We start from the raw sequence: 26,879 nt of genomic DNA, 5'->3' as shown, positions 1-26,879 counted from the left end.
CAATATCACAAGGAGCTGTGAACTGCACCCTATACACCGGACAGGACGGGCAGCCATTCAAAAATGCAGCCTGGCCTCAATGCCACCCCAACACAGACCGGACGTGAACTGGACACCGGTGGAACGAGAACGACGCGGCCGATACGGAATGGAAGCCGCATTTCAGTGGTTCAGGATCCATCAAGACCATACAAAAAAACACTTTAGTGCAGCATCAGTGGGACCGGATATGTTCTGGATCATCAGACTTTACAGAGTACTGGACAAACAATGGTCTGGAAACCTAAATGTTGATGGTCTGAGGAGGTGGAATACGTCTCTTATCACAAGGTGCGGCCACAATAATCGCAATCTCACCGACCTCAGAACAGTCTACAAGGACCTGTAATACCGATTCCGCCCACCGAGAGGCAGCACAGACATTGCATTTTATAGATTGTCTTATATCCTGCCGTCCATATGCACAGAGGGTCTGACCCCGAATCATGCCCACCTCTGTGAAAACGCGTCACTGGCGCAGCTTGGAGGGACGCCATACTTGCAATTATTGATGCACTTAAGAAATAGCCGCTTCCACCATCATGACAATTACATTTAATGGAAGAAATAAAAATATATTATTGTATTAGTGGTCAAGGAAACAAAAAAACAAAATCATCTCCAAACCTGCGGCACTCTCCGGCTGTTGCAAAACTACAACTCCCAGCATGCACTGAGCCCGCTGGCAGCTGTGGTTTAGCGACAGCTGGAAAGCTCCGGGTAGGGGACCACTGCTCTAGGAAATACCCCTAGAATGGGTCTGAGTACACTAACATTTCACAATTATCGCTGACAATGATGAGCGGCGCCTGCACCAGCTGATCAGCGGCAGGCGGCTGGTGCTAGTTCATGGAGGGTGCCCGGTGGCGGCTCAGTTCCAGTTCAGTGTACCGGATGACGTTTGCGCCGATAACTCCAGTGATTGGTCCTGGGGGGTGGACGGGGTTCGGTGTAGATTGTGAGGGGGGGGTGACTGTATGATCCGGGAGCTGCGGCCGTGTGGGTGAGATGTATAGGGTTCTCTGGCAGTGAATGTACAGAGGAGGGGCGCTGTAGTGCACAAAGCAACGTCACATAAATAAAAATCTCATCTATTCGTTCCAAGCGAAGCGGTCGGAGAATCAGTTTTCTAAAGAAACAAAACCCATGGCGTCTCTGATGCGGGAGAAATGTCGACTTCACAAATCGATTATTATAAAGTGCAGCAGTGCTGATTTGTCCTCCTCAGTCCTTCTGTGTGGTCGGATCCTGGGGCGTGCAGGCGAATGATCAGCGCGCGCCCCTGCCGCAGGGCGGCCTCCTTTGTCGGCCGGCTCCTTCCGTTAATGAAGTGATGAAGGTTTTACCATCCCCTCCTCGTAGACCTTCAGGATCGCTTCACACACAAATCTGTACTGACTCTGCAAGACACAAAGAGCACCAGCATTCATCACAGGGTCAGACGGGTCAGGTGCAGACCCCCATGATTGCCCCCCTTTGGCCTTCATCTCCTCTGCGTGTGCAGACCCCGTATACTTTCTGTGGAGCGCGCCTCGAGTCGGTGGGGGTCTCACCACCCGGACCCCACTGATCAAAGCTTCTGACATCACTATGATATGGGCCGTGCGCCCCTTTTATGAAAGTTTAGTTACCCTTCGAAGGGATTGTAGGACACTATAAAAACATGGCGGCTGACTTCCAGAAACAGCGCCACACTTGTCCGTGCAGGCAGATCTTTTGGGGCTTGTGAAAAACTCCCTGAAACTTTTGTCTTTTATACAAGCTTTTTTTTTTCTTGTGTTTTTTAATCATTAGTACCCGGAGATACTGGGTACTGAAGGATTATACTACTGATGGCCCATCCCATGATCATCAATCAATAGCAGATCGCGGGGGTCCCTCCACCCTACACCCCAAAGGATGAGCTGTTTCAGGGTGGCTCCGATGCATTGTGTAGCAGATGGAGGTGGTAACTGCAGCGCTGCTCCCAGTGCATGTAACCAGATCACAGTGGTCTATCCCGGAAACCCCCTTTAAGGGTCCATTCACACGTCTGTAGAATGGGTCCGCATCTTTTTCGCAATTATGCGGAATGGGTGCAGACCCATTCATTCTCTATAGGGCCAAAAGAGATGCGGATGGCACACAGTATGCTGTTCGCATCCGCAATTCCTTAGCGCAGCCCCGATCTTCCATTCCGTGGCTCCCGAATAAAATAGAAATTGCGGACAAGAACAGGCATTTCTGTGGGGGTGCCGGCCGGGTGTATTGCGGATCCGCAGTGCACTACGGACGTCTGAATGGAGCCTAAGGCTCCTTCACATGCACTACATTTGGAGCATTTTAAACAATTTAAAAACGTCATGTAGTTCAAGTGTTTCTCATGGCGTATTTTTTCAAGAGCGCTTTCTTTCATTACGCCCCCTCTTTTTACGCCAGGCAGTGCAGGACACACAGCACAGTCCATTGGTTGTGACGTTACCGGAGTCTGGATCATCATGGCGCGCTGATCTCTCATCGTCCGTACAATGTCCAGTGGGTACACGGCCTGGTTACACTCCATCAGACACATCGCTGTCTCCATGGTGATAAGCACACCCGTCCGACCGATCCCAGCGCTGACAGAGAACAAGATGAGAAATTAATTACAAAAATTCCCATAAAACTCACATTACACTAGTTTGCCTTTAGAACAGCGGAGCCTGGGAGAAACCAGAACAACTGCAATGTTCTCCATGGCCACAGGGGGGCAGTCAAGGAATAAAAGTTCTTGTCATTTTGCAGCTTTTATTAAAGTTATTAAAACCTTTGTTTTAGCAGTTTCCTAATTTATTAATTTTTCTCGAAAGCTGCGTGAAGACGACTATGGTGACAGCACCATGACCCAGCTCTCCAAGAGTCCTGAATGGTAACTGTGTCTTGCTGTGCAGGGATATGAGAAACATCCCTCTATATCTGGCCAGACACAGGAAAGCTGGGTGAGAACCAACACTGTCAGCAAACAAGTTACCTCGGGTGGCACCTGGGCAGGGAGTCCATGACAGCTGTCATATTGGTCATCACCCAGCTTTCCCAGCCTGCTGGATGTTATAACTGTCTCCATTCAGTAAACTGGGAAAGCTGGGTGCTGCCTGCAGCAACAATCTGTCCATACAGGAAAGGTGGACTGCAGCGCTCCAACCAGGGGCTCTCCAGCTCCTGCACTACTACAACTCCAGCCATGCCCTGACAGTTTGTGGTTAGTTTTGGAACAGCTGAGAGATGCAGGTTGGGGACCACCGATATCACTCTTTAACCCTTTCATGCCCGGAGTGTTTTTTATTTTTTTTTGCGCTCCCTGCCTTCCCAGAGCCATAACTTTTTTATTTGCTTGTTCACATAGCCATATGAGGGCTTGTTTTTTGCGGGACAAGTTGTACTTTCCAAAGTCCCCATTTAATATTGCATATGATGTAGTGGGAAGCGGGAAAAAAATTCCTAATGGTTTGAAATTGCAAAAAAAAAAAAAAAAAAAAAAAAAAAAAGCAATTCCACCACAGTGTTAATTTTTTATTTATTTATTTATTTACGAAGTCCGATAAAACCGACCGGTTACTTTTATTCTACAGGTCAGCACGAATCCGGCAATACCTTATATGTATCGTTTTTCTTGCGTTTTAATAGTGGTAAAAAAAAAAAAAATTAAAAGGTGAGGGGGGAAAAAAAAATCTGGTTTATTTTTTGGTCGCCATATTTTGACCCCTATAACTTTTTTGTAATTGTGTATACGGAGCTGGGTGGTGGCTCATTTTTTGCAGGGTGATCTGAACTTTTTATGGATACCATTCTGGGGTGTGTATGACTTTTTTTTATCACTTTTTATTTAATTTTCTTGTAGAAAATAATGCGACCAAAAATGTAGAATCAGCCAATTTGATGCTTTTTTTTCTGTATGGGAAATATATTGATGTGTATTTTTTTTTTTTACACTTTTTTACAGTTCCCATAGGGAACTATAACAAGCAGTCATTAGATTGCTATTCTCATAGACTCCAATGCACTAGCATTGGAGTCTATGAGAATATTGCTTGTTTCCTATGGAGCCCTATTACAGGCAGCCTTCCGTCATTCATAAAGACACGAGCTGCTGCACACTCGCTCCGGCTCCTCCGATCGCCACATGGGGGAGCCGGAGCATAGCCAAAAGTGCACACTTTCGGTTTCAGCGAGCTAAGATGCCATGGTCAGGATTGACCACGGCATCTAAACAGTTAAATGTCCACGATCGGCATTACTGCCAGTTGCGGACATGAGCCACTGGTGTCTGCTAAAAGAAGCAGACAGCCACCCGTGGCTATGGCGCCCGCAGCTGGCGCCATCTATAAACACCCGCCCAGCACCGTACATGTACGGTGCTGGGCATGAAGAGGGTAACCCATGTGGTTCCATCCGGGATGACGCTAGAAAGGCAATTCCCCTAAAAGTTTACCAGGGAAGGGTGGGGGTTACCTGCAGTGAACGACCACCGGCTGCTCGTGGTTAAACCTCTTCTGCCTCACAAGACACACAAAATCCAGGAAGTCGCTGGAGTCGTCTGGGACCCCGTGGTCGGGCCACGCCGTGTACTGGATCTGGGTGAGCGGGCGGCTTTCATCCTTCTAAAAAGGAAATTTCGTCTGTAAGCAACAGCCGCACAAACCTCCGGATCTGCCCTAATATCAGGGACCGATGGGGACCCCAGTGCATGGCCTGGAGGTAGCAGCCACCTCACGCCTCCCACTGCTGTCACCAATCCTCACCTCCAGGTTAGTCAGCGTCATCTCTCGGAAAACATATGCAGGGTTCCCCTCCTCTGAATGGCAGGCGATTCTGAAATTCCCAAATTCTGAGCTGACAGAGGGCTCCGGCCAGTACTGGTGGCACTTTACCTGAAACCACAGCAATATTGGGCTATCACCACCAGGTATTAAGAAAAAGTAACCATTCCTGCTTGCTGTCAATGAATAGAAACATTTCTGTCTGCATTCACAGACTTAAAAATCCATGTAACCTCACAGATGATGGTCTGTTACACTGTATCAGTGTAATATCTACCCTTTACCTGGGGTAGATCAGCATTAATGTGGAGTTTTGAGACAAAGTGCTATCCTCTGGACATCCGGGATAGAAGATTTGTGCAGCTCCTGATTTTAGCTCACAGAAGATTGCATTGACTCCTACACTGTAACAAACCCTCATCTGTGTGAGGATGAGTATTCAGCCCCTGAATCTCAACAAGGATGTTCCCAGTCAGTGACAGGAGGCAGAGATTGTGAAAATGGTGAATAAATAGATCAATCAGGGGGGAAAGGGAGTACATGAGCTCTGGACGAGCAGTAGTGTAACATTCAAGACTGGAGAAACATGCAGACTATTGCACCCAGAAAGCTGCAGCCATTGGCATATTGGAAACATGGCTGCAGCCCCCAAGATCGGGAGTGGAACTAGAAGTTATTCTGTGGGATATATCATGTTTATATCCTCGCTGACTCCTGATCTTCTCCAGCCATGAAGGCTGAGGGATCTCATAGGGCTCAGCCAAGACGCTGGAGGAGAACGTACCCTCCCCCGCTCCACCTGCGTAGTGAGCATGACCACCATGGACGAGCCCTGCTCCCAGGTCATCTGCCAGAAGTCTGGACAGGTATTTGGCAGCGGCCCCTGGCAGGCGATGTACCGGTTGATTATGCTGGAGGACGGTATCTCCATCTGCAGGGAAACAATAACAATCATGAGTCGGGAAAGGTCCTTATTACTGGAAGGAGCCGATCAGATCCGGAGGCGATGAATCCCTCGGCCGGTCGCCTTCGGGGACGGACTGTTTATGTGAAAACAGAGGCGCAGATTTCCAGCTTCGCTGCCAAATCACTTCAAAGTCATGAGGAAAGGTGGAACATTGCAGCCGCGGTGTCCACCATTATGAATGAGAATGAAGATCAATCACTATGTCCCAATGTCTCATTGTTTTCATGATCTCTCCTTGCTGTCAGTGAATTAAATCATTTGCAAGATGAAGATCCGTCCAGTTCAAACGGACATGGGTGCAGTAAAGAGCTCTGCTCCTCTGTCAGCTGGTCATGGATTTTAAAACATGAATTTCAAGAAGGAGATCTGCATTCACTGACAGCAAGCAAAAACCTTAAAAAGAGAGTGAGGAATTGTAACAAATTCTGTTAGGAAAGTTGCAGAACCATATTCACTGCGTTACCCTCCGGAGCGGTCACTCACATTGATGTAATTTGCATTGATGTAATCGTCGCCCCCGTGTAATATGACCCGTGTAGCATCATCTGCAGAAACAAGAACAGAAAATGACACACAAATAAAAAATTTGCTTCAGTTACTCAGATTTATCAATATTTGCATTTGCTGTCAATGAATCGAAACACTGCAGACTGAACACTGGTCCTGATCATATCGGACTGGCACAGGTTCAGACCCCGTTACAATGCGTCACAGCAAGAGGCGAGATCAGGGTGGGCTCTTCAGGCTCCGAGAGGAGGACAGGTGGGCGATTGTACGGACTCTGCTACATCTCCACAGCCCCGAGCTGTCGCTCTTCTCTGTCCTATCACTTTGCTCTGTTACCACACGGCTGATATCTTACCAGCTGTAAAATCATGACAGCAAGAGAAGTGCGGAGAGCGGAGGCAGCTCATTAGAGAACTGCTTTGACCCGTCCTGATGTGTTATTAGGACGGGTTTTGTTTATTTCCCCTGATTCTTGCCCCCCCCCCCATTATAAATAATAAAATCTATTTGGAAATGTGTTTATAATAAAGTAATATTTAGATATTTTCAGTAATTTTATTTCAGTAATTCCCGGAGAACCCCTTTAAAGAATATTGCCTACAGTTCTGTCCCTTTAGTTGTGAGAAGCTTCGGAGCAGAGAGCAGCACTTACAAGGTGAAATGTCTCTGTATCGATTTTTGGAAATATTCTGAGGTAATTTGGCACAAGACATGGTCATCCCCGGCTTCTTCCTGTACAGTTGCTGAATGCAAAAAAATAAAAATAATAATAATTACACATTTTTGAAGATGAGCATCACTGGCAACAGAGATCTTTGAAATGATGAGGAAATGAAAGACGGCCATGTGGTTTCGTTACAGTGGGAACCTATGGGTGACGCACACCCCTGTATACCGTGCCACACAATGGAGCAACCTCTAGTCAGTAATACATGGAGGGCGAGTGGCTCCTTACATCGAACTGCACTAGGACCGTGCCATTGAGCAGACCCTCCGCCAGCTGGATCATGGACTCTCTCAAAGCGTCGTCCTCCGAGTGGACACAGTCTATAGGAGTCTTCTCGGGGATGTACTGAAAATCCGGCTCATTCTCCATCCTTTCTTCTACGATGTCATAGACGGCTGAGACAGAAACACAAGGTGATGAGAGCAGGGACAGCGGCTGTGTGATATGGCAGAGCTTGGCGAGACCGCCATAAGGACCCCCTTGTCTGTAGGCCCATGAGGTGCCCCAGGTGGGCTCTCTATAGTACACACTGTATACGTCCTTGTTCTTAGGGCCCCCCGAAATGAGGACATTGTATAGAAACATGAGGCGGGACTCACCATTCGGTCGCACCAGTAGCACCAGCTCCCTAGAATGCCTCTCACAGCTCGCCTTAATGAACATGACAACCTGATCGTGCGTGTGCTCCGATATGTCCCGGCCATTGATCAGTACAACCTGATCCCCTTCATTAAGACGGGGGACACACAGATCGGCCTGCAAAAGGAGATGAGACACAGGCATCAGACATACAGCTACTGACACATTGTACCGAAAGCTTTATAGTCAGGAAAGGGAGGGGTGTGCCCCAAGATGACGGAATGAAGCCTCACAAAACCGCTGCCCATGTGACATGAATTAGGACGGGGTGACTTTCCAATGTACGCTACAGCCCAATTCTGCGCAGGTTTATGACTATGCAGACTATGCATGTATGGAGCTCTACGTACAGAGGTTCCTGGAGCCACGCGGGACACGATGACCGGCATCTTCTGATCATAGCCGCCCTGCACAAGAAGAACAATGGATCAGTGAGGACGTCCGGCCGGTACATGGTCTGTACCTCCTGTGTGATGAGGCATCATGTGACATGACTAGTCGATCATACAGCTGAATTCACATTGGGAAATCTCCCTGCGTATACATGAAATGTATCTATAGACGTCCATTCACCCAAAAAAGGCCCTTGGGCCGGTATACGTTTTATTCCATCAGTAGACTACGCCATTTTCTTACAGGGACGCGCAGTGCGCCATATCCCACAGACTAGCATTCACAGAGGCGTACATCGGGATATGCCCCCTAACACAGATCTGGGGGTTTACAGAGCTTCTTACCTTAACATTAAATCCAAAGCGCCCATTCTCATCTGGTCTCATTCTAATCAGAACCAGATTGTCGTGGGGCACAAAGCCATTGGGCTGCAAGAAAAAGGCAGGACACGTTAACAGAGCGGCATGAGGAGCAATCCCCCCAGGGACACATCACAAGGGGGTCTACAATTGTCAGGATCTCTCTGGTCCTCTGACTTCGTTTTACGTTACTTTCTACTTTCTGTTTAATCCTCACCCTTGTCAAGCTAGCTGTCAGTGAATAGAAACATTAATTCCATCATGTTGAACTGTCTTAGCTGTATGGCTTAGGAATCTGGGATGGCTGGGTGACAACCCATGTGGGCGCTGTAACGACGCATATTATAACGGCTGCTCCTAATTTTCCCGATCAGCCATATTATCTGCACAACTAGAAGGATTTCCCCTCAGGAGTCTGGGAAAGCTGGATGCTGACTGAGGAGCCGCCTCCATTACAGCTCCCTGGTGGCTGCCCTCATCTTTTCCAGGGATACGGAGGGCCAATCTGTCCAGCTTTCAGTCTTGATATCACTACATAACCACGCCATTCAGGACACCAGGAAAGCTCTGTGGCGACCCTTGCTGGAGCTGTGAATGTGGTCATATTGGTTATCACCCAGCAGTACTAGGAATATTATAGGAAATCTATTATAGAGAATCTGTCACCTTGATTTTGGACTAGAAATTTTTTTAATAGCAGCACAACGAAAAAATGAAACCTTTCTTGTGGTGGTGCCAGAAAGACCATGATGGTCGAAACGTCACATTTTTGCTGGTGAATAAATCCAGCATAATTGAAGACGAGTGAGTGCTGCGTTTTTTTTACATATACGACGCTTGATTTCGGACTATTATCTAGAGCAGATAAGCAGTCCGTATCACTATTTTTTTATTTCGTACTGCCACCTGTTCCCCCGCCGTCAGCACTCAGAGCTGCACTGAAATACACCGTCCGGACTGCTGTGCTGTTCCAACATAATGGAGAGGACTCCTGTGCGCATGAACAGCAGTCCTGATAAAGTATTTTAACAGCGTGGAAACGAGGGGCATTAGGAAAATAAAAAATAGTGATCAGGGCTCCTTATCCGCAGTAATACTCATGTTTCACCCAGCATTTCCAGGAACAGACAAATGTGATGAATAGCTGAAAACAGTTTTTTCTGCAACCGGCTAGAAGGTGGTGAGCCATATTATTGGGGGCCGTATAATAGTGCATTCACACTGGGGTTCCTCGCAGTGCTGTTCATTCTCTCTGTGGGGAACCAGTTTCACTTGTAATAAGACTTCAGCGCAGAGGAAAGGAGAAGCGATCTCATCATACACAATGACTTCCACTAAAAGCGGGTGAGAGGAAGGACATGCAGAGAAGTGAGACCCCGGGGTCAGCGCGCACTCACTGTGGATCTCTCGGGAGACCAGCCCTCGCTGACGTGGTTGTCCAGCTCCTGCGACTGGTAGATTTGGCTGTTCTTCTTAGACTGTTTTGGGGGCAGCGCAGGTGGGGGGGCCTCCAAGGAGGTGTCTTGTGATCTGTGAATGAAGCAGAACATATAGTAAATAAGTAGACACCACATGTCAAGGGAATGCTGGGAGATTTAAGCACTGGAATATAAAACAGGTGACAGAGCCATCTGCTAATGAAGAATAATTCTAGATGTAACTGGTGAGGAAACCAGATGCTATAATATCACCAGATGCTTTATAACTGAGTGAATGTTCATAATTTCATCTTTATAGTAAGCAGATAACAATTTGTCCGATACAGAGCTCCAAATCTTCTGCATAAACAGAGGGAGCTCAGGGGATTACTACATACAGATATATACAGCCACCACTAGAGGGAGCTCAGGAGATTACTGTATACAGATATATACAGCCACCACTAGAGGGAGCTCAGGGGATTACTACATACAGATATATACAGCCACCACTAGAGGGAGCTCAGGAGATTACTACATACAGATATATACAGCCACCACTAGAGGGAGCTCAGGAGATTACTACATACAGATATATACAGCCACCACTAGAGGGAGCTCAGGAGATTACTACATACAGATATATGCAGTCACCACTAGAGGGAGCTCAGGAGATTACTACATACAGATATATGCAGTCACCACTAGAGGGAGCTCAGGAGATTACTACATACAGATATATACAGCCACCACTAGAGGGAGCTCAGGAGATTACTACATACAGATATATACAGCCACCACTAGAGGGAGCTCAGGAGATTACTACATACAGATATATGCAGTCACCACTAGAGGGAGCTCAGGAGATTACTACATACAGATATATGCAGTCACCACTAGAGGGAGCTCAGGAGATTACTACATACAGATATATACAGTCACCACTAGAGGGAGCTCAGGAGATTACTACATACAGATATATACAGCCACCACTAGAGGGAGCTCAGGAGATTACTACATACAGATATATGCAGTCACCACTAGAGGGAGCTCAGGAGATTACTACATACAGATATATACAGTCACCACTAGAGGGAGCTCAGGAGATTACTACATACAGATATATACAGCCACTACTAGAGGGCGCTCAGGAGATTACTGCTTACAGATATATACAGCCACCACTAGAGGGAGCTCAGGATATTACAGCATATAGATATATACAGCCACCACTAGAGGGAGCTCAGGATATTACAGCATATAGATATATACAGCCATACGGCGCTCCTTTCCTTCTGCGCCCTGCCATTAGTTTACGACCACATCTGGGGTGTTTATGTAAACTGCAGAATCAGGGTAATAAATATTGAGTTTTCTTTGGCTGTTAACCCTCGATGTGTTAAAGAAAATAATTGATTAAAATGGAAAATCTGCCAAAAAAGTGAAATTTAGAAACTTCATCTCCATTTTCCTTTAATTCTTGTGGAACACCTAAAGGGTTAACAAAGTTTGTAAAAATCAGTTTTGAGAAAAACTTAAGGGGTGTAGTTTCTACAATGGGGTGATTTATGGGGGGTTTCCACTATGTAAGCCTCACAAAGTGACTTAAGACCTGAACTGGTCCTTTAAAAGTGGGCTTTTAAGAATTGATTCTAAAATTCTAAACCTTCGAACGTCCTAAAAAAATAAAATATTTACAAAATGATGCAAACATAAAGCAGACACATGGGGAATGTTATAAATATTTTATGAGGTATCACTTTTCTGTTTTAAAAGCAGAGAACTAGAAACTTTGAAAATTGCAAATTATTCAAAATTTTTGGTAAATTTGGGATTATTTTATAAATAAAGGTGAAATATATCGACTCAAATTTAGCACTGTCATGAGGTACAATGTGTCATGAGAAAACAGTCTCAGAATGGCCTGGATAAGTAAAAGCGTTCCAAAGTTATTACCACATAAAGTGACACGTCAGATTAGCAAAATTAAGCCTGGTCAGGAAGGGGGTAAATGGCCCAGATGTGAAGTGGTTAACATACTCAATGTTCTCAACTACATTAACCCCTTCACTGCCCTAGATCACCAGCGAGTCTACCATTAACCCCTTTACTGCCCTAGACCACCAGGGATCCTTACATTTTTACTGGCCTAGACAATCAGGTATTGTTACATTATCCCCTTCACTGCTCTACACCACTAGGGATTCTAACATTAACCACTTCACTTCTCGAAACCACAAGGAATATTGACACTCACCCTTTTCACCGTCATAGCAGTTATACTGACACTTAATTTCCAGGGATGCTGACACCAACACCTTTACTGCCACAGACCACCCGGGATACAGATATTAAACCCCTTTTCTGTCAAAGATAGGCAGGTAAACAGAAATTATGCTTTCACTACCCTAGATCTCCAGGGATTTTTACATCAACCCCTTTCACTGCCCTAGACATCAAAGGTACTTAAATGAACCCCTGGACAGCCTAATTCTGACATTAACCCCTTGACAACCCTAGACCACCATGGATTATGACACTAAATCCTTTGCTGCCCAAGAACACCAGGGTAACAGACATGCATCCTTTAAATGCCAAAGCCCAGAAGGTCTGCTGACACTCAGCTTAGATCCAAGGGATGCGGACACCTTTACTGATATCAACAACTTCACTGCCCTAGGCCACCAGGGATGAAGAAATTGACCTTTACTGCGCTATCCCAGGATGCTGTTTAATGCTATTTGCCTGGATGCGATCTGTCCTGTATATTTGGTTTCTTTAATATTTGGGCTAGAGGGAGCAGTGTCCACGTCCATAACTGCCCTGCTCACTAACTACAAAGGCCTACAGGGAACATTGGTCCTAACGCCACTAAGCAAGGTGTCACCACACTATAGAGTCTGACCCTATCCGATTTTTTCAGGGTGTCATTTACTGGCTTGGTGTGGACTTCTCGCAGCATGTGAGCAGCTCTCACCCCGGTGTCTGCTCATCACACGTAACTGGGCAAAGCCAAATAACCGCTATATCAGTCGCACCACCACAGCTCGTAAAACTTACTGCGGAGAGTCCAGGATGATGCTGTTGGCCTGTGTGGAGGATGGCGACCTGTGGTTTGTGAAGACTTCGCCCGGAGAAGTGTGGACTATGTGGTCTACCAGGTGCCCGACTGACGATGGCCGAAGCCGCGTGCCTTCCTGAGTGAACGTGGAGTTCCGGCTACAATGGAAAAACCTGCTTAGAAGGATGGGCAGAGAACCCGAACAAAAGAACTCCCATCATCCTGTTCTGTCAGACATTTAAACTCAGCTATTTCTTGTATATATTTCTGATTCCAGGAAAGCTGGGTGACCACCAGCATAACCACCTCTACAGGCCGTCAGTCTGCTTTCCATGACCGCTGACAGGTAAATCTGCAGCGATATGCGGTTCCTGCACCAGGATAGATAAGCAGATTTACCAGTCAGGACTGCATGAAAAGCTGGGGGAGGTCTGATGGCCGCCATGTCACCCGACTTTCCCAGACAGAGAAGAGGACAAGTCCAGGATGATCCAGGAATGTGTGTCTACGTACTGATTGGGGCTTCCAGGAGGCGAGCGGGACGGCAGGCTCTGGGTCTCCAGCCTCTCATTGGACAGGGAATTCCTGCTCACCACCTCCCAGTCCATATCGCTGACCAGTTTACGTGACAATGGTTTACTGGGAGACCTGTGGAGAAAGAATCATCAACTTCAGATCTGTCCCAGCACAGATGCACTGCAAATTGGGTGCAGCTTAGACAGTGCTCAATATTCAGGGCTTCACGAACACAATGCCAGGACTACAGTGAGGACTGACACTTCAGAGCAGTCGACGTCAAACATTGCGAGGCTCCATTTAGATATCGGGGAAAATATCTTTAGATGGATTTTGTGCACAAACCCAGAAATTCATCGCCTTCTGCCTCAAACCGCACACCGTCATCGCGCTTTTCTCAGCTGCCTTACAAGTTCAATGTGTAAACCTTGTCCACTCGGTTGGCGACACCTCCCCCGCATCCACACAGAAAATGCAAGACCTCCTATCTGTATCATTTTTATATCACAAAGATTTAAAGGGCAAACGTGGCCGAGCTGACTGTTCTTCTGTAAAACCGCCGCGTCCTGTCATTGAAATTTTAGGTCGCTTTTCCAGATTTATAGAAATCAATTGTCATATAAAGAGAAGTTCTGCATCCTTCAAAATTATATTGCATTTTCATCTCTTCAAGATCTCTGCTTGCAGTCACTAAATGGTAACATACTGCTCACACCACTGACGACCTTGCTACAATGTATCAGTCCCCACAACAGCAGCACAAATCTCTCTCCTGTGCTGGGAATTATGCTCTTATCTACACTGACACACCGACAACCCCACCAGCTGCATGGACAGGGCAGACATTCAGCCTCTAAAAATAATGGAGAATGCTCCCATTCACTGGCAGCGAGCAGAGATCCTAAATTTTAAGGAATGAAGAAATAAAATGCATTAAAAAGATGCAGAACTTAAAAAAAATAAAAAATAAATGAATAAAAAAATATAAATAATCCCTGCTGTTGCGGAGGGGCTGCGCAGATTTGCTCCTTAGTTTTCTGTGTCATACAACCAATAAGAGAAGCCTCTGACAATTCCAACAGGACATCATGTTACGTTGTTATGGCCGCCTGGTACCGGGCAGATGAGACTCACCTAGCGGGCTCAGCAAGAGCCTGCGGTCCAGTCACGTCCGATACAGCTGGTACCAGGGGAAAGGATGCTGATGGTAGTCACCTGGGGGGTCCAGTCACAGCCAATACAGCTGGTACCAGGGGAAAGGATGCTGATGGGAGTCACCTGGGGGGCTCAGCAAGAGCCTGGGGGGTCCAGTCACAGCCGATACAGCTGGTACCAGGGGAAAGGATGCTGATGGGAGTCACCTGGCGGGCTCAGCAAGAGCCTGGGTCGTCCAGTTACAGCCGATACCGGGCAGATGATGCTGATGAGACGCACCTGGCGGGCTCAGCAAGAGCCTGGGGTCCAGTCACAGCCGATACAGCTGGTACCGGGCAGATGATGCTGATGACTCACCTGGCGGGCTCAGCAAGAGCCTGGGGGGTCCAGTCACAGCCGATACAGCTGGTACCAGGGGAAAGGATGCTGATGGGAGTCACCTGGCGGGCTCAGCAAGAGCCTGGGTCGTCCAGTTACAGCCGATACCGGGCAGATGATGCTGATGAGACGCACCTGGCGGGCTCAGCAAGAGCCTGGGGTCCAGTCACAGCCAATACAGCCGGTACCAGGGGAGAGGATACTGATGGGAGTCACCTGGCGGGCTCAGCAAGAGCCTGGGGTTTAGTTACAGCCAATACCGGGCAGATGATGCTGATGGGAGTCATCTGGCGGGCTCAGCAAGAGTTTGGTGTCCAGTCACATCCAATACAGCTGGTACCAGGGGAAAGGATGCTGATAGGAGTTACCTGGCGGGCTCAGCAAGAGCCTGGGGGGTCCAGTCACAGCCGATACAGCTGGTACCGGGCAGATGATGCTGATGAGACGCACCTGGCGGGCTCAGCAAGAGCCTGGGTGGTCCAGTCACAGCCAATACAGCCGGTACCAGGGGAGAGGATACTGATGGGAGTCATCTGGCGGGCTCAGCAAGAGCCTGGGGTCCAGTCACAGCCGATACCAGGGGAGAGGATGCTGATGGGAGACACCTAGCGGGCTCAGCAAGAGCCTGGGGGGTCCAGTCACAGCCAATACAGCCGGTACCAGGGGAGAGGATACTGATGGGAGTCATCTGGCGGGCTCAGCAAGAGCCTGGGGTCCAGTCACAGCCGATACAGCTTGTACCAGGGGAGAGGATGCTGATGGAAGACACCTAGAGGGGTCAGCAAGAGCCTGGGGTTTAGTTACAGCCAATACCGGGCAGATGATGCTGATGGGAGTCACCTGTCGGGCTCAGCAAGAGTTTGGGGTCCAGTCACAGCCAATACAGCTGGTACCAGGGGAGAGGATGCTGATGGGAGTCACCTGGCGGGCTCAGCAAGAGCCTGGGGTCCAGTCACATCTGATACAGCTGGTACCGGGCAGATGATGCTGATGGGAGTCACCTGGCGGGCTCAGCAAGAGCCTGGGGTCCATTCACATCCGATACAGCTGGTACCAGGGGAGAGGATGCTGATGGGAGTCACCTGGCGGGCTCAGCAAGAGCCTGGGGTCCATTCACATCCGATACAGCTGGTACCAGGGGAGAGGATGCTGATGGGAGTCACCTGGGGGGCTCAGCAAGAGCCTGGGGTCCAGTCACATCCGATACAGTTGGTACCGGGCAGATGATGCTGATGGGAGTCACCTGGCGGGCTCAGCAAGAGCCTGGGGTCTAGTCACGGCCGATACATCTGGTACCAGGGGAGAGGATGCTGATGGGAATCACCTGGAGGGGTCAGCAAGAGCATGGGGTCCAGTCACCGCCAATACAGCTGGTACCAGGGGAGAGGATGCTGATGGGAGTCATCTGGTGGGCTCAGCAAGAGCCTGGGGTCCAGTCACAGCCAAAACAGCTAGTACCAGGGGAAAGGATGCTGATGGGAGTCACCTGGTGGGCTCAGCAAGAGCCTGGGGTCCAGTCACATCAGATACAGCTGGTACCAGGGCAAAGGATGCTGATGGGAGTCACCTGGCGGGCTCAGCAAGAGCCTGGGGTCCAGTCACATCAGATACAGCTGGTACCAGGGGAGAGGAAGCTGATGGGAGTCACCTGGCGGGCTCAGCAAGAGCCTGGGGTCCAGTCACGGCCGATACATCTGGTACCAGGGGAGAGGATACTGATGGGAGTCATCTGGCGGGCTCAGCAAGAGCCTGGGGTCCAGTCACATCCGATACAGTTGGTACCGGGCAGATGATGCTGATGGGAGTCACCTGGCGGGCTCAGCAAGAGCCTGGGGTCCAGTCACGGCCGATACATCTGGTACCAGGGGAGAGGATGCTGATGGGAGTCACCTGGAGAGGTCAGCATGACCCGGGGGTCTAGTTGCACTTCACGACAGGCCTGGTGTCCGGAGCTCCGCATAATCTTAGGTATTTGTGACTCTAATAAACAGTTTTGAGCGCCCGGGCGCCACCGCCCACTTATACTTTCTTCTGCATTTCCTCTTGAGCCCAGCAACGCGTTCTGAAGTTTACCACAAAGCTGAACATCAATTTTGCAGTAGGTTTAACCCTCCATTTGCCAGAGCTGGTTGCAGATATGGTGTTGTTAAAAATGACAGAAGCACCAAAAAAAACTGGTGCACGTGTCTTTCAGCACCTCATCTTTTAGGCACTTCTTGTGCCTCACTAGGCAGTACTGAAAAATATCTTGGAGAAGGGGGCATGGTTTAAAATGCACCAACTTAAAGGGGTTGTTTAGAATTAGAAAATCAGCTTTTTTTCCCCATAAACAGTGCCACCCCTGTACACTGGTTGTGTCTGGTATTGCATCTTAGCCCTGTTAAAATGCATGGGGCTAAGCAGCAATACCACACACAACCTATGCACAAGTGTGGCACTGTTTCTCTAAGAAAGTAGCAGTGTTAAAGGGGACATAAGGAGGAGGAAACTTACTCATAAGTCTAGCAAGAGAAGCCAAATCTCTCTCACCACATGCGCCACCGGGATAAATGTATGACATCTTCTGCTGCCTGGTACAGAATTAAGCTGAGGCATCAGTGCTACGGCGTCTTACCTGGCAAACACTCGGTCCTTATTGGCCTTCTCCTTCCCATACTGCACGGACTGCACCTCCGTCCTCCCACTGCAAAGAGCGGCACATGAATCAGGGCGCGGCAGAAATTATGTCATCAGTACAGAAAGCCACACCGGCCATTAGAGTGACCAGTGCAAAAACATGAAACAAATATCTGCATCCTCAAGGGGTTATTTTGGTCCTTCATTTTTATCATCATGTCATAATATATATTTTTGCAAAAGGGGAAGGGGTGTGGTCAGAGACCAATTGTCTCAGAGCGCTCCAAATCCTCTCCATAGCCATAGAGTTACATGACAGAATTCTAGCTGCCTGCAACCACCACTAGAGGGTGCCGCTGCCTGCGAACCACCACTAGAGGGTGCCGCTGCCTGCAAGCAGCAAGGGTCATAACATAATTCCATGTCAATGCAGGGAATTCAGAGCTCTTTATGAAACCTCTGTGCACTCCTTACAGATTAAGGAATTAACCCGGACCTAAAAGAAAACTGTAATTAAAGACGGACATTGACTTTAGGCAACTAAATAGTTCAAAGCGAACCAACACTTTGACTTGGATTGCAGGGAGTAAACATGAGCCTTGTAAGCAGCAGGTGCTGGGCCGGGTCTCATGTGTCAGCGCACTTCTAGACCAAGACGAGGGGGATACCACTGGAAATGTCCTCTCTTCTGTGATCAAGAGCTGACCTAGGGAAGACTGGAGGAGGCAGATGTGACCAGATCACTGAGCCAAGATGTGGCCGAGATCATTTTTAGACACGGACGCTTTGCCAGCACACTTGGGCCTGTCAAACAGCAGTGAAATATCTGACACTTATGAATGGAGGCAAGCGGACAGGGGCAGCGAGGAGGAAACGGGATGAGTCAGAAACATACGGTTCATTGCCCGAGCAATTCTCGCTGTAAATCCAGGTACATGGGCACCACCCAGGCCTCTTAAATTAGCATCTTCTCTAGTAGCAGCACAAGCAAGTGAAAACGGTCCTAAACAGAATTTCTGCCATTGGCTGAAGAGAGACCACCCCTTTGATCTGACAAACGATCACTACATTACTGAAATACTTTTTCGGCCAGGAGTATGGGAAAGCTGTTTTTCTATTTTTTCCATTTGCAAAATACACTGCACAGAAAACAGCATCAGTGACTGCAGACCACAGGGCAGAGGGCTCTACTAGTATTAGCGAAGATCCCATCACCTCGGACAACACATGAGCACTGCAGCCAGTCCCTGGTCTCCTCGGTGCACCGCCCAGTCACCGCTGCAACCGGGTGAACAGGCCTGGAACCAGACCGCCCCATTAAAATCAATCACACCCTGGACTGAGCCTCGAAATCAATCAAACCTCAGCCTGGCCTGCTAAAGCTAAATATAGACCCCCAGAACAGACACAAAGTTAACTCGGACCCCAGACCAGATGGCAAAATACTTCCAGACCCCAAAATTCATTCAGACCTGAGAACAGACCCTACAATCACTCAGACACAAGACCAGGCTGCTACAGCCTTTACTTATATTGGACGTACATTTTCAGGGGGCAGGGTCTGCAATCCGATGTGGATGTCACCTACGCCATGTCAGCAGCCCATAAGAGATTTGAACGGTGGCAGTAATCTAGTTTCCTTCTACAGTCTTCATCTGAAACACTTACCAGTACCGAAACCGGGAACCCAATGTAAAATAATGGGCAAAGAAGTTTTTGTGTGGTGGCAGTGGAGAGTCGAGCCGAAAGAAGGTGTGATGCTCTACACACGTCTTCCAGACATTCTTGCAGGCTCGGTAATTCACCATATTAAATCCCAGCAACGTCTCTCGATATTCATTCTGAAAAATAGGAAAATATCATCGGTCAGCACCAGGAGAGTGTGTGCACCCCAATCCTATAGCCAAGACGTGTGTGCACCCCAATCCTATAGCCAAGACGTGTGCGCACCCCAATCCTATAAGCCAAGACATGTGCGCACCCCAAACCTATAAGCCAAGACGTGTGCGCACCCCAATCCTATAGCCAAGACGTGTGCGCACCCCAATCCTATAGCCAAGACGTGTGCGCACCCCAATCCTACAGCCAAGACGTGTGCGCACCCCAATCCTACAGCCAAGACGTGTGCGCACCCCAATCCTACAGCCAAGACGTGTGCGCACCCCAATCCTACAGCCAAGACGTGTGCGCACCCCAATCCTATAAGCCAAGACGTGTGCGCACCCCAATCCTATAAGCCAAGACGTGTGCGCACCCCAATCCTATAACCAAGATGCGTGCGCACCCCAATCCTATAACCAAGATGCGTGCGCACCCCAATCCTATAACCAAGATGCGTGCGCACCCCAATCCTATAACCAAGATGCGTGCGCACCCCAATCCTATAACCAAGATGCGTGCGCACCCCAACCCTATAACGTGTGCACCCCAATCCTATAGCGAGGATATGTGTGCACCCCAACCCTATAGAATGTGTGTGTACCCCAACACAACAGAACTATGTCTGAAGCGGTCATGTGCACCCCTGTCTAATATGGCTCCTGTTGTTCACACCAAGTGCAATGTAGTAAAAGGAATGAGCCCCTCCAGGATGCGACGCCGACCACTTACCAGTTCTCTCCGGAGCTGAATGAAAAACTGTTTACATTTGAAGGAAATTTTTACAATCTTCAACCTGAAAAATCAGAAAACATGAGATGAAACAACAGCCGGACATGCTGCACCTAGCCAGCTCTGCTGTATACAGTCGTCTATATTCACGTCACATAGCAAGACATCTCATGTGCTTTTCCTCAAGAATCCTTGCTAACACCGGACCCCCTGATACAGATTGTGGATAAGATCAGGGTGGCGTTGGTGATGGTGGGGGTCTCTCGCGCTGACAGTTTGCGCTTCACTTGCTGTTCCCCCAGGACACAGATGAGAGGCCCCTTGACTATGACCTATTTTTCAGCTGAGGAGACCCTCCACGAATCCAGTGACCTTCACCGACCACAGAAAGACTGGTTATTTTTATCCTTGTGTGCAATCGAGAAGATGTCGCCCAGGAACATCACAGGGGACGGATTGCGGAGAGATTAGAAACATTCCCAAGGATCGCTTCCCGAGGCCCCAAGTAACTGGACATTCCCGGCTCCTGGGGGCTATCTACAGCCCCTCCTGTGTCACAGAGCAGCATGGATGACAAGTATGACCTATGGGACATCATCGCCCCCCCCCCCTCAGGTGCCGCTGGGAGATCTACGCGGACCCTCGCCCTGGTGGTCCTGGCCCATTAACACTAGACTTCCCCTGCATGGGCTCGAGGTGATCAGATGGTTGTGATGAGACAAGGAAAATGCCAACATACAGCATTATACAGTTAACCCTTCAAAACCCAGGCCTAATGATGGCTACGTTTTTCGCGTTTCTGCGTCTCCCCATTTCAGCAGCCATCATTTTTTTTCACTGACGTGGTTGTGGGAAGCCTTGTTTTATGCTGGAGAAATTGCTGCTATTGGCACCGTGTGGGGGAACATCTACCATCCTGTCCGTTATGTATCATCAGTATTTGTGGCTTCACACTGGTTGTGGTTGTCCGGCAATGTACCTTGCCTGGAAGAGTATCGTACACGTTTCCACTTAAATAAAACGTGGTGCACTTTTAGAGAGGCACACAAAGACACAATAGAGCTGTCGCCTGTACGTATGCCGCGGTACGGTCTGCCGGAGCTGTGCCACATTTTGCTTAGTAAACCTTCCCCAATGTATTGAATTTGCCCGAAGTGTTCCTTTACTATAGTTATGCATTTACAATTTAGGAAGTTAGGTATCAGACTGATAAACTCCCCTCTTACCATGGAAAAGTATTAATCCGCACCCCGTTTTTATAAATGACAATGCCACCCGACATAACGCCAATTAAGATTTCATTGTTACTTTGATCCTGAAAAATTAAAATAAATGGCATTACATAAAACCTCAAAAACAAAGTTTCATTTTGCAAGTTTCTCTGCATTTTGAATAATGGAAGAACAGAAAAATAACTGGTGCAGTCACTGTGTACATACATTACTTATCCTGTACTGATCCTGAGTTACATCCTGTATTATACTCCAGAGCTGCACTCACTATTCTGCTGGTGCAGTCACTGTGTACATACATTACTTATCCTGTACTGATCCTGAGTTACATCCTGTATTATACTCCAGAGCTGCACTCGCTATTCTGCTGGTGCAGTTACGGTGTACAAAAATTACTTATCCTGAGTTATATCCTGTATTATACTCCAGAGCTGCACTCACTATTCTGCTGGAGCAGTCACTGTGTACATACATTACTTATCCTGTACTGATCCTGAGTTACATCCTGTATTATACTCCAGAGCTGCACTCACTATTCTGCTGGTGGAGCCCTGTAAGGTAATTGCTGGAAATAGGAAGGTGGAGAAGTGATAAATACCAGGAGTAGCAGATGACATATATACACACAGGTGTAAGTAATGGTAAAATTGCTGTGACAGAGGAGTAACGCAGTGTATGAAGTGGAAGGATCTGGTTGCGGCTCAGTAACGAACCTGTACACAAGAGACAGCAATACCCTGAAGGTTCCTGGCGCAGCGAGAACACGGCATGAGCAATGCAAACAGACAATAACCATGAGCTTGTCCTCATGACACGCTCTTCATTCACTGCTCGCATCGGAGCGCAAAGAAACACTGCAGGAAGGAAACACTTGTACGAAAGGAAACATCAAAACCAAAAGGTCAAGGCTGGGAAATGAGATGCAGATAAGTTATGGGGGGGGGTAGCAGCGTGTACACACAGACACCGCCTTCAGTAGTGTAGCGTGGGGGATGGTCAGTTGGCCAGGGGGCCAAACTGCAGGGGGTTCTAGGCAGCAGGGTCACTTGAGGCCAGCTCAATGAGGGCCACAGGAGTCTATGGCTCCCGTCCTTTCCACTAGGCCTGAAACCTATGAGGCAGTAGAACAGGGTGGGAGATCACAATGACATCAGTGCGACCCGCGCCGGGTCTCGCAGGATGACATGAAGAAGGGGTGCAGGAGGACATGGTGATGTGTTTGCAACCGCCTGTGCCAGGTCATCCACTCGGGCCACAGGCGGAGACAAAGTTATTTTTTGTTCTTTTATGCACACTAAGGGTCCATTCACACATCCGCAAAATGGGTCGGCATAAGTTCCGCAATTTTGTGGAACAGGTGCAGACCCATTCATTTTCAATGGGGCCGGAATGTGCTGTCCGCGTCCGCATTTGCGGAACCACACTTCCAGATCCGCAAAGCAAATAGAACATGTTCTATTCTTGTCCGCAATTGCGGACAAGAAAAGGCATTTTCTATGAGAGTGTCGGCGATGTGTGGTCCGTAAAATGTGGAACGCACATTGCCGGTGTCCGTGTTTTGCGGATCCGCAAAACACATAAGGATGTGTGAATGGACCCTAATGCAGGCATTACTGGGGGGGGGGGGGGGGCATTATAAATACTATAAGGGAGAAAAACACACTAATACAAAGGAGGACATTATATATATATATATGTATATATATATATATACACACACACATACACACACAGGGCATTTTATATACACTGCACAAGCAGGATAGTGAGTGCAGCTCTGGAGTATAATACAGAATGTAACTCAGGATCAGTACAGGTTAAGTAATGTATGTACACCGTGACTGCACCAGCAGAATAGTGAGTGCAGCTCTGGAGTATAATACAGGATGTAACTCAGGATCAGTACAGGATAAGTAATGTAATGTATGTACACAGTGACTGCACCAGCAGAATAGTGAATGCAGCTCTGGAGTATAATATAGGATGTAACTCAGGATCAGTACAGGATAAGTAATGTATGTACACAGTGACTGCACCAGCAGAATAGTGAGTGCAGCTCTGGAGTATAATACAGGATGTAACTCAGGATCAGTACAGGATAAGTAATGTAATGTATGTACACAGTGACTGTACCAGCAGAATAGTGAATGCAGCTCTGGAGTATAATACAGGATGTAACTCAGGATCAGTACAGGATAAGTAATGTATGTACACAGTGACTGCACCAGCAGAATAGTGAATGCAGCTCTGGAGTATAATATAGGATGTAACTCAGGATCAGTACAGGATAAGTAATGTATGTACACAAAATCAGTTCACCGACTAGTTCTCCTTTATCCAGTTGGCACATAAACAGGACCGAGTTGCAGATTCCTTCTGCTTCCAGCCATGACACATCACTTCCGATCACTTACCCGTGCGTAGTGCAGCTCCACACCATACAGCTCTAAAGTGCGAGCAGTGTTTAGATAACTGAATTCCGCCTCTGCTGGAGACAGGCCTCTGAGAAAAACAAAATCATAAAACGCGTCAGTGCCTGCAGAAGCACTGTACAATGCAAGACTAAAACCTGCTACAAAAATCTAGAATATATGAGCCACATAAAGAGCATTCTGTGGACACAAGACTCAGCAGCTGTCCCGAACACCTGCGCTGTTGTTTTTGCAGCGTGTGAACAGGTTTCACAGTTGACATATATTGTACCCGGTGGTAGTTTACGGCAGAATGACTTGAGAAGACATCGGTGTCGGCTCTGTAGAGATTAGGGAGGAGCTGCCCTAATGAAGGTTCAACTTCTGAAGGTTTTCCAAACAAAACCTGACTATACCATGGATCATGCGTTCCGTTCACTGCGTGACACCAGGGAAACTCTTGCCATACGAAATGTTCCCGAGAGCTCAACTGACGTCCAACAACAACCTAAAAGGCAGAGTTAGTCATTGGCACATGGACGCAGGGAGGTGTAAGGCGGGTGTCCACACCACAGAGGTCAGGAGGCTGAGGAATCCTAGGCTGGCAGCTGCGGTTTATATTTCTACTGATGTCTATGACTGTGCTCCAGGACTGGTCTAACCGGGTGCTAGAGTCCATAGCATCTGTCCACCCGTCTAAGCTCGTCAATCAGTACAATTAAAGGGGCTGTCCAAGAGTTTTTGCAAATGAAGCTTACATCCGTAAAATGTTATAATATATAAAAAGAAGGCGGCTACTTAGCTGTAAACTCCCCTCAGCACTACTGCTGCTCCAGCCACTGGTTTACTTTCCCTACAGCGATGATGTGCAGCACATCCAGTGTCTTCAGGGATGCTGACTTGTACTGCATGCAAACACTTGATTGGCTGCAGCAGTCATGTAGATGTACAGCATGTCATCGCTGCATGGAGTAAAAAAATTAAAAAAGGACAGCGCACAGCATATCCGCACTGTTCACACTTCTCGCCACATCAAAACCGATGAGAAAAGTGAGCGGGGCTAAGCAGGAGGGGACAGCGCCAGACTCGACTCCGCACACACTGACTTTGAGTAAATTTAATGCGTTAGTCCAGCAGACTTATGAAGTATGAAAACCAGTAAATGATGCCCTTTCAGTTTCAGTTTCTCACCACTTTCAATATCTCCGCTTGCTGAGGTGAAAGGGAAGTGCCCATGAGAGAGACAACCCTGCAATCAGCTACCGTTAGTGTATATTGAAAATTCTGCGCCGGCCTCATTCATCTGAGAGAGGTCTGAAGAATTCCATGCACCTGCTACAACAACCACCCCATTCACATGAATGGAAGGACTTTCAAGTCGCAGAGATTTCAGCAACAAATCTGTTGCATGTGAATATACACTTAGGCCTCTTTCACACGAACGATACGGATTGCGTCAGGATGCGTTCAGTGAAACTCGCAACAAGTTCAGTCACTTGCAACCATCAGTGAAAAACACATTACACCCGGATGCAATGCGTTTTTCACTGAAGCCCCATTCACTTCTATGGGGCCAAGGCTACGCGAAAAACACAGAATATAGAACGTGCTGCGATTCTCTAGCAACGCCTTAGGCCACTTTCACACAAGCAAGTTTTCTGTGCGGGTGCGATACGTGAAGTGAACGCATAGCACTGAATCCTGATCCATTCATTTCAAAGGGTCTGTGTACGTAAGTGTATTTTTTCACGCATCAGTTCTGCGTTGTGTGAGAATCGCAGCATGTTTTATATTCTGCGTTTTTCACGCAGCCCTGGACCCATAGAAGTGAATGTGTGCTGTCCCAGCATCTAATTCTTCCATTTAAGATTACCATGTTATGTAATGCTGCTAATGCCAATTCTGGTTATAGCTTTCCTGAATGTGTTATGTAAATCCCATTTGCCCTTTGCTCCCTGTCTACTCCTCCCCTTTCGGTGACATCACATCCTGTTCTCTCGGTTCCTGTGTGCTTTTTCTTCTGCAGCAGACTCAGAGCTGGTGAGAGCATTTCGTTTTGACCTCTAATATCCTCAATGTGTCTTTTCTCAAGGTAAATTCAATAAATTACCAAAAGCATCTCCATTGTATGCTCCTCACTGGATTATCACATGTAACTGGTACCACGACCTAGGGATATTAGTGAGTTCAGCTGTCTACCATTGCTTGTACAGAGTTTACCACTCACAAGCAGTCAGAGACTTCTCTAACGTACATCTGTGGCAGAATAGTCAAAACGAAGCCTAAATCTACAGTCTTTGCATGTCTACACGCAGTCTGCAAGCTGTCCGCCATCTTACATGCACGTGGCTTCATAAGCACAGTGAATAAGCTGATATCCTTTCTTAAAGAGACAGTACCACTTAAACAGGAATAACATGTCCGCAAGAGGCTCCGTGGATTTCTCGGTCACTGAACATACAGAAACTCACCCTGCTTCCAAAAACTCAGATATACAGGAAGCAGATTAGAGAGAACTTTGATGCAACCAAAGAAGAGTTACGTGACCATTTAAATGATTTATGGCAAAGAATTGAACACTATATAGCAGCTCTTTTACGCTATAACAATGATGCACCAAATTTAATCACAGCGTTGAATCGTTTAACACCTATGTCCGCTATCAGTGACTGTCTGCAAAGTACATCACCTTTCTGAACGATTCCGATTTTGATGATGCTTCAGAAGGGCTGAGAGAGAGAAAGAATCTCCTCAAAGAGAAGGATGCCTTAGTACAAGGCAGAACTCCACATCGCACACTTGCAGGAGGCGAGATACCATCGATCAACTGCAACCAAATATACGCTTTCATCTTCTAAAACCTCTTGTTCCGGAAGGTCGGCGTTACATGACAAGATTATAGAGATCCGGGCAGAAGCAGAGGATCCTAGTTTAAGAAGTTCCTTTGCTAAGAGGGAGGCTGAGATCGCAAAGAATAGAGCAGAAATGGAGGCTGAGATCACAAAGAAGAGAGCAGAGATGGAGGCTGAGATCGCAAAGAAGAGAGCAGACACTGTGCAGATGGAGGCAGAGGCAG

The 26,879-nt window shown here is 47.7% G+C and overlaps 1 protein-coding gene across 3 annotated transcripts in view; it reads right to left on the bottom strand.

The window, feature by feature from the left end:
• Positions 1-574: 574 nt before the first annotated feature.
• The window catches only part of PTPN4 (protein tyrosine phosphatase non-receptor type 4), a 51,616-nt gene continuing 25,311 nt past the window's right edge, over positions 575-26,879 (bottom strand). For 2 of the 3 annotated variants that reach the window (XM_044273194.1, XM_044273193.1), the window contains exons 10-28: positions 23,807-23,894; positions 21,387-21,475; positions 20,161-20,224; positions 19,219-19,391; positions 17,549-17,617; positions 13,399-13,533; positions 12,885-13,058; positions 9,804-9,936; positions 8,392-8,475; positions 8,005-8,061; positions 7,615-7,771; positions 7,244-7,410; positions 6,941-7,031; positions 6,265-6,326; positions 5,599-5,745; positions 4,797-4,925; positions 4,507-4,655; positions 2,501-2,636; positions 575-1,439 (exon numbers count right to left, since the gene is read on the bottom strand). In XM_044273194.1, the coding sequence (XP_044129129.1) occupies positions 1,362-1,439; positions 2,501-2,636; positions 4,507-4,655; positions 4,797-4,925; positions 5,599-5,745; positions 6,265-6,326; positions 6,941-7,031; positions 7,244-7,410; positions 7,615-7,771; positions 8,005-8,061; positions 8,392-8,475; positions 9,804-9,936; positions 12,885-13,058; positions 13,399-13,533; positions 17,549-17,617; positions 19,219-19,391; positions 20,161-20,224; positions 21,387-21,475; positions 23,807-23,894 (2,182 nt within the window). In that variant the 3' untranslated portion in view covers positions 575-1,361. The remainder of the gene's footprint in view (positions 1,440-2,500; positions 2,637-4,506; positions 4,656-4,796; positions 4,926-5,598; positions 5,746-6,264; positions 6,327-6,940; positions 7,032-7,243; positions 7,411-7,614; positions 7,772-8,004; positions 8,062-8,391; positions 8,476-9,803; positions 9,937-12,884; positions 13,059-13,398; positions 13,534-17,548; positions 17,618-19,218; positions 19,392-20,160; positions 20,225-21,386; positions 21,476-23,806; positions 23,895-26,879) is intronic. The other variant, XM_044273195.1, reaches the window with a different exon arrangement.

Source organism: Bufo gargarizans, unplaced genomic scaffold, assembly GCF_014858855.1.
Source record: "Bufo gargarizans isolate SCDJY-AF-19 unplaced genomic scaffold, ASM1485885v1 fragScaff_scaffold_45_pilon:::fragment_2:::debris, whole genome shotgun sequence".
NCBI classification, from domain to species: Eukaryota; Metazoa; Chordata; class Amphibia; order Anura; family Bufonidae; genus Bufo; species Bufo gargarizans.
This window is presented reverse-complemented; position numbering and strand designations above follow the sequence as displayed.